At 37.0% G+C, this 8758-nt stretch overlaps 1 protein-coding gene across 1 annotated transcript; it reads left to right on the top strand.

The window, feature by feature from the left end:
• The first annotated feature begins 7831 nt into the window (after positions 1 to 7831).
• OR8D2 (olfactory receptor family 8 subfamily D member 2) lies at positions 7832 to 8758 on the top strand. The gene has a single exon (NM_001390694.1). The coding sequence runs from the start codon at positions 7832 to 7834 to the stop codon at positions 8756 to 8758; it is 927 nt and encodes a 308-aa protein (NP_001377623.1).

Raw genomic sequence — 8758 nt, 5'->3', positions numbered from 1 at the left:
AGAGGGATAGCTCCCTCAAATTGTTAACAATAATACTAAGAGCTCACCAAAAGATGATAGTATAAGAAAGAACTATTAATAAGGCAACCTAACCTGTATGGATGGAGAAGGCAATGGCACCCCACTTCAGTAGTCTTGCCTGAAAAATCCCATGGACGGAAGAGCCTGGAAGGATGCAGTCCATGGGGTCGCTGAGGGTCGGACACAACTGAGCGACTTCACTTTCATTTTTCACTTTCATGCACTGGAGAAGGAAATGGCAACCCAGTCCAGTGTTCTTGCCAGGAGAATCCCAGGGATGGGGGAGCCTTGTGGGCTGCCGTCTATGGGGTTGCACAGAGTCAGACACGACTGATGCGACTTAGCAGCAGCAGCAGTAGCCTATATGGAGGGCTTCGCTGGTGGCTCAGCTGGTAAAGGATCCACCTGCAGTGTGGGAGACCTGGGTTCGATCCCTGGGTTGGGAAGATACCCTGGAGAAGAGAATGGTTACCCACTCCAGTATTCCAGCCTGGAGAATTCCATGGACTGTATAGAGTCCGTGTGTCACAAGAGTCGAACATGACTGAATGACTTTCATGCTGTTTAGAAGCATCAGAAATTTACTTTTACTGTTATGCTACAGAAATACTTAAATTATCTAGCATTATTTCACAGCTTAGGAAGCTGAGATTTGACCTGGTGACCCAAAGTAATTAAAATATTGAAATCATACGCTACACAAAAGAATTAAATTTATTCCAGAAACAACTATACTTGACACTCTATGTTCCCTTGTTAATTTTATGACAGAAAACAGATGGACTACTAAGTAGAAAAAATTCAAAAGCTTTCCTAGATAGCACATCTCTTTGGGGCTGTCTGAGAACAACTAGAGTGGATTCAGACAAAAAATTTTTGCTAAGAGCAATGTTTGGTGAAACAGTTTGTAAATTCTATTACAGAAGACAATGTATGTATTATTATTGTGTGTTTTTTTTTAAGCTCCCAGGTAACTTTATTTTTTTTAATAAAAATTTATTCATTTTAATTGGAGGTTAATTACTTTACAATATTGTATTGGTTTTGCCATACATCAACATGAATTATTATTGTTATTATTTACTTTACAATATTGTATTGGTTTTTATTGGGTGATGAAATCTTTTTGAGATGTAATTTCTATTTTTTTTTGATTTTTTTTTTTCATTGATTGCCTAATACACATAGGGCCAAATCTTGAGAGATTTGTAGACCTTTGGGGATTAGTTGTTGTGTATTTCTAAGCCCCATCTCAATATTTGCAAACAATATCAAGATGGAGTCTTTGAAGGATAATAAATAAATATCTTTTTAAAAAATTTATTTTAAGTAGAGGCTAATTACTTTACAATATTGTAAGGTAAACAAATAAATATCTTAAGGTGAGTGTATATCAACTTCTCAGCAGAGAAAAAGTTTAAAGTGTTGTCTGGATTGGTTCTATTTAAACAGCCTAATTAATCATTTTTTGTTCATGATATTAGGTTAATAGTATGAAATAGTTATTCAGTACTTAATATGTACCACTTTTTTGTTTTTTACTAACCTCTATTAACTACAAAAATCTTAGGAGACAGATTTTACAGATGAAAACATTGAGTAACAAGTGATATAATTGTCCCAAATCACACAAATCTTAAGTAGTAAAACCAACACATGGTTCTAGGAAGACTGAGGCTAGAGTGTCATTAAAGCTCTAATCAATATGTTACTCTATTCTTTATTTTTTGATATTATACTCATTTAATTTTTCAATGACTGAAGAAAAAGACATACATTTCAAGACAAGCCAATTATTCTGAAAACTTTGCCTGGAGAAAGGTAATCCTGAACTTTAAATGTACTTACTTGCTTTTAGTCAGTCTGTAAACTGGATGACAATTTTCTTGATTTAATTACCCAATAACTGCAATTCAGTTTCAATATTTCCTATCAGATGCTCCAGTGAACTAAACAATTTTCACAGAGCCCAATGTTTTAAATTCCTCTTGTCCTGAAATCTGTTACATTGGCTCAACTGAACACCAGATGATCCTTCTTATGTAGATGGAAATTGCTAGCAAAATGGTCCCCTATCCAAGGCAGAACTGGCAAATGAAGCTCTAAATTATCAGACTTAGGTTACTGGGCTGTTAACCGTCATTGTTAAAGTTTAAGAAATTGGTGAGAATATTTAGATATGAAAAGGTCAGAATGCTCAGCTGTATTGTTATTGCTGTTGTTCAGTCACCAAGTTGTATCGGACTCTTTGTGACCCCATGGATTACAGCACATCTGGGATTGGCAGCATTTAATAATCTCATCTTTCTGTTGCTCCCAGTGCTTTTCTGAGCAGTTTACTGCAATCTGTTCCTATGACAGCAGGAACAGAGTTGATATAGTGGCTAACAGCTCCTTCTTAAATCTGAATCCAGACTTTACGTTATTCATAGCCTCAAATGTGCACCAAACTCTTGAGAGTTCTCCCAAAGCCACTGTAGAAACACATGGAATCTCCTGACTGCTTTGCTTTTTAAATTATAATTTGAAAACCTTTTTGCTTTTCATTGTTAAAGAGAGTGCCCTTCTTTTTTTTTTTTAATTTTATTTTATTTTTAAACTTTACATAATTGTATTAGTTTTGCCAAATATCAAAATGAATCTGCCACAGGTATACATGTGTTCCCCATCCTGAACCCTCCTCCCTCCTCCCTCCCCATACCATCCCTCTGGGTCGTCCCAGTGCACTAGCCCCAAGCATCCAGTATCGTGTATTGAACCTGGACTGGCAACTCGTTTCTTACATGATATTTTACATGTTTCAATGCCATTCTCCCAAATCTTCCCACCCTCTCCCTCTCCCACAGAGTCCATAAGACTGTTCTATACATCAGTGTCTCTTTTGCTGTCTCGTACACTGGGTTATTGTTACCATCTTTCTAAATTCCATATATATGTGTTAGTATACTGTATTTATGTTTTTCCTTCTGGCTTACTTCAGAGAGTGCCCTTCTTGATGAGATCCTGGAACAAACAATGCTTTTCTTGGTGAATACACTCCTATACTTTCATTACGTGGGTAAGGGTGCCTGTTACTTTGGGGAACATTGGCATATACGGGTAAAGTAAACTCAGAATATGTTTTGTAAGTGTAAGAAATCACAAATGGTAACCCGGTGCTATCAAGTTTTCAAATCTCTGTACAAGTCTTTATCCTCATAGTTACTCTTCCTAGTTGAGGAAACAAAGATTCAGAGAGGGTAAGTGACTTGCTTTAGTCACACAGACTCTATACAAAGTGCTCTTAGCCCCCTCTTCAGACTCTGTGTGTCATTATACAATCATAGCATTTAAGACTTGAAATTAATAAAGATTTTGTTCTAAATCATACAGATATTTTATAACATTTGCTTTGGATAAAGAAACAAAGAGGAATATCTCCTTTCCACAATATTTGACTTCTATGAAGAATTAAGCTTCATTCTCTACCCAAAAGATTAAACTTTATGAATTCCACTTTCTTGACAAAAATACCCACTCCATCAGATCCTAAAGGGACAGGCATCTACTTTCCCAGTAGTATTTGAGATTCGGGTATTAAGACAATTTTATTCTTCTCTCTCAAATAAAGTTACATTGTAGAAAGAATAAGAACAGGATTTCTCCCATAACTATAACTCTGTATTCCAGATCCTGCAACAAATTCATTTAGGAAAATGTTATTAGTGTTATGTTATTTTTCAGTGAGAGAAAATAGCAAATCAATATCTGCCCTAAATAATTCTGCGTTAAAAAAGTAGGCCTTTGCAAGAAGAGTTTTCTTAGATTTGTGTATCTCCGTTAAAGAACACAAAACTTTAGAGTTAAAAAAAATTAATTAGGCATACAGACACATACACACAGACATACACATATGCAAATGCTACAGTCCATGGGATTCTCCAGGCCAGAATACAGGAGTGGATAGCCTTTCTCTTCTCCAGGGGATCTTCTCAACCCAGGGATGGAACCCACATCTCCTGCATTGCAGGTGGATAATTTACCAGCTGAGCCACAAGGGAAGCACACTTATACTGTATAGATACTTAAATTTTAATTTTGAATCTTTTATGGGTAACTTGATGAAGGATATAAGGAGCAGTATTCTTACATCCTTGAGTAGTTAATGATCCTACTTCCATTTATGGTCTCCAAGGATAGGAGCTGGCACATTTCTGCCTGCACTATTGGTTGTATTATAAAAGTTTAAAAATAGTAGCATCCTAGACCACTAGCTATGGGGGAGAGAAATTCAAAGGGAAACAAAGTACTGTCTTTTTTTCTCTCCCCACAGAGAAGCCTATTACCTACATATATAGTAGCTATTCACTTTCATTTCATTTGGCATAATAACATTTCACTTCCAGTAAAAATCTCACATATGTAAATATCTCATTATTCTTGTTTCATTTACTGAATTACTTTGATAGGAAATTTAAATATTGCATTTCATGCTCCCCTGGCATTTTGAGTTAAATATATTAAAAATTAACTTTCTTTTGGTGATTCAGGGCAATTATTTTTATGCACATGAGGTATTTTTGCATGTATCTGCATTTTGATATATTCAAATTTTCTTGAGTCCTATATATCTACACAGTTTGAGGATTTTTTCCTTTTGTTTTTTTAAGCACTCTTCTGGAGGCCTCCTTTTTTGCTATTAAGCTGCTCTTCTTGCTATCCTGAGGCTTCTTTCTCATGTCTCCCCTCCCCTTTTAAAATTCTGACTTCATTCTGATCTCCTCCACGTTTGTTAGAAGTATTTCTTAAGGAAAAGAATAACAGGGCACTAAGAGAAACCTAAGTGGATTGACAAATGGAAAACTTTTATTAAATGATAGTGTGACATTTATATTGGTGTCTTCAAGGTATTTGGGGCTTCCCTGATTGCTCAGTTTAAAGAATCTGCCTGCAATGCAGAAGACCCTATTTGATCCCTGGGTTGGGAAGATCCACTGGAGAAGGGAAAGGCTACCCACTCCAGTATTCTGGCCTGGAGAATTCCATGGACAATAGAGTCCATGGGGTCACAAAGAGTTGGACTTGACTGAATGACTTTCACTTTTCAAGGTATTTTTACTTACCTTCAGTTTCATGGTAAATTGTAAGTTACTAGATAAATATCTCTAAACAAGTGAAGAGTTAATGCATATAATATTGCTTTTCTTATTCTACTGGATTCCATCAAAGCATAATATAATAATGGGCTTTGTTTACTTGACAGATCAGCAACTTGAGTCTCAACATCAGCAGGAATATCTGGACAAGGAAAACAATCTTTTTTTGGTTCTGACCTCTGGACAACCCTTCTTACTGGTAATGACTTTAGTATTATTTGGGATTAAAAAAAGAATTTTAGTCAGTTTATGTGTGAGCCTATTAAAAACTGTAGTACTCAACCCAAAGTGAATCTCAACCCAAAATGTCCCACCTCTCCCTTTCATGGAGCGTTGATTTGGTTTGAATAACAAAAACCACCGCCTTCAGTCTGAATTCTATTCAGACAAATTCAGAGCATCTACCTGGAGATGTTAGAATTTCATGGTTTTTGCTAATCTGGTTACTTTGAGTTTTATCCTGGCAACTCTGATTCTCTTTTCTTAAGTTTTATCTAATTTTCTCAATTCAGAACCATGTTTTTTTTTTCCTCATATATTCTTTATTTTTCTTTTCCATTGCTGTTTATTACAGGATATTAAATATAATTCCCTGTGCTGTACAGTATGGACCTTGTTGTTTATCTATTTTATATTCAATAGTGCATGTCTGCTAATGCCAAACTCCTAATTTATCCCTCCCCTACCTCCTTCCCCTTTGGAACCACAAGTTTGTTTTCTGTCTGGAGTGTGTTTCTGTCTCACAAATAAGTTCATTTGTGTCATACTTTAGGTTCCACATCTAAGCGATTTCAAAAGATATTTATTCTCATGTGCTCTCAAAGATAATGACCCTGTGTAATTAAGCCTTTTAATCAACACGTGTATTGAGCACCCTCAGCATGTTGTGGAAGGTAGAGAGAGAAAATAAATTTAAAGCAAAGTTTCATAAATTTTTGCTCGTGACAAAACCAAATTTGTTTTTATTTTTCATGCAAAATAAAATCAAATTCTGTATCACTCTATGTACAGAAATTTTTCTCCATTGATTTTTTTTTTTCACTCAATGGAACAGTTATTAAGCTTGATTCCTTTAGGTAATAAAGAGTGCATGCACTGAAAGCAGGAATCTCTTTCCCCTGATTCCTCTTTAGAGGAAACTAAGTCAGTGGAGGAGAAATCCCCAGTTCTGATATAACAGCTTTGAGAGAGAAAGTTCAGTGCAAGTTTGGCCTCTGATTACGGACAGTAGGGAAGAGCCAGGGATAAAACACTGATTTGTTGATGGCTCAGGAAGTATACCTGAAAGCTAATCTTCCTTCTTTGCTGTTCCTTGAACAAGAAAGTTTTAAAATACAGCCTAAGAACAGCCTTTGGCACCTTATTTCTGTTAACCACATCTGCTGACAGAGGATGAAAAGAGTTCCCTGGCTTAACTAAAGTCTTCCATCCAGAGAACAATAGAGAGATAAGTGGGAATCTGAATTGATTAAAGGCACTGATTGAATTTCTTTTTGTATAAACAATCTCTTTAATAAGTTTATTATGTTTCTAGATTCCCAGTTTCAGAGAATATTATGATGATTCATATAGATGGGTTGAGATATTGAAAAGGATGACTTTCATTTCATTAGAGCTAGATTAGAAGCCATGTTTCAACCAAATTTGAAGGTTCTTATTCATATATGTCAGAGAAAGGGATGGGCAACATTCCTTTAAGTATATTAAAGAAAGACTAATTAGATCTTAAAAGTTTGTGCTTTTTTTTTTTTCAAAGTGAGGTAGTTGTTGGCTTAAGCCTGGAGTAAAATGAAAAGGCTATGACTTACAGGGCAGGTATTTGAGTGTTAGCACCAAGGCTCTGGGTTATACTTCTAGTCTTTGTCTTTCAGTGCTTGTTTGTTTTTGTTTTTTGGTAGATTCTTATTCTTTTTAAATTATTATTTATTTTTAACTGGAGGATAATTGCTTTACAATGTTGTGCTGGCTTCTGCCATACAATAAATTGAATCAGTGATACTTATATGTATATCCCATCCCTCTAGAGACTCCCTCCCACCCCAACCACTTTAGGTCATCATAGAGTGCCCAGGATGGGCTCTACAATGCTGGCTATACTAACTGAGAAAGTAGCATTGATGTCTATACAGTACCACGTGTAAAATGGATAGCTTCCCACTAGCTATCCATTTTACACATGAAAGTGAAAGTTGTTCAGTCGTGTCTGACTATTTTCAACCCCATAAACTATACAGCCCATGGAATTCTCCAGGCAAGAATACTGGAGTGGGTAGCTGTTCCTGTCTCCAGGAGATCTTCCCAATCCAGGGATGGAACCCAGGTCTCCCACATTGCAGGCAGATTTTTCACCAGATAAGCTGCCAGAGGAGCCCATTTTATACATGGTAGTGTATATATGTCAATGCTACTTTCTCAATTTGCCCCACCCTCTCCTGCCCCAGCTATGTCCACAAGTCCATTTTTTATATCTGCATCTCTACTCCTGCCCTGCAAGTAGGTTGATCAGTACCATGTCCTTGAGCTTTTAAGAGATCACTGGAAAGGACAAAGACATGGGACAGATGAAAGATGGACCCAATCAAGACAGGACCTTTCATGCTGCTTTGGGAATCAGAAAATAGCTCTAATGCACCTATTTTGTCTCACTTCTTTCTGCAGATAATATCTTGTAAGGAATGACTACTTTGAATCATTCTTCAGTGAGTGAATTTATCCTTGAAGGGTTAACGAAATGCCCAGAGCTTCAGTTGCCACTCTTCCTCCTGTTCCTTGGAATATATGTGGTCACCGTGGTGGGGAACCTGGGCATGATCTTCTTAATCGCTATCAGTTCTCAACTTCACTCTCCAATGTATTATTTTCTCAGCCATTTGTCATTCATTGATCTCTGCTACTCCTCTGTCATTACTCCAAAGATGCTGGTGAACTTTGTGTTAGAAAAGAATGTTATTTCCTTCCTGGAATGCATGGCTCAGCTTTACTTCTTCCTTATTTTTGTAATAGCAGAAGGTTATCTTCTCACTGCCATGGCGTATGATCGTTATGTTGCAATCTGCAGCCCACTGCATTACAATATTATCATGTCCCATAGGGTCTGTTCCATAATGATGGGTGTAGTATATTCACTGGGCTTATTTGGGGCCACAGTTCATACTACCCGCATGTCAATGTTGTCCTTCTGTGGGTCTCATGTTATCAGTCATTATTTTTGTGATATTCTTCCCTTGTTGAGTCTCTCTTGCTCCAGCACCCGCATTAATGAGATACTGTTGTTTATTATTGGAGGAGTTAATACCTTGGCACCGACACTGGCTGTACTCATCTCTTATGCGTTCATCCTCTCTAGCATCCTCTGTATTCACTCCATCAAGGGACGGTCCAAAGCCTTTGGCACTTGCAGCTCCCATCTCATGGCTGTGGTTATCTTTTTCGGGTCTATAACATTCATGTATTTCAAGCCCACTTCGAGCAATACTATGGAACAGGAAAAAGTGTCCTCCGTGTTCTACACCACCGTGATCCCCATGCTGAACCCCTTGATCTACAGTTTAAGGAACAAGGATGTGAAGAATGCACTGAGGAAGGTGCTTAGGGGAAAGTAG

Source organism: Bos taurus, chromosome 29 (assembly GCF_002263795.3).
Source record: "Bos taurus isolate L1 Dominette 01449 registration number 42190680 breed Hereford chromosome 29, ARS-UCD2.0, whole genome shotgun sequence".
NCBI classification, from domain to species: domain Eukaryota; kingdom Metazoa; phylum Chordata; class Mammalia; order Artiodactyla; family Bovidae; genus Bos; species Bos taurus.
Note: the sequence above shows the minus strand (reverse complement) of the source record. Positions and strands in the feature narration are given on the sequence as shown.

Bases quoted from the DNA above. Each gene is read 5' to 3' on its own strand.
- OR8D2 (NM_001390694.1), top strand. From the start codon at position 7,832: ATGACTACTTTGAATCATTCTTCAGTGAGTGAATTTATCCTTGAAGGG.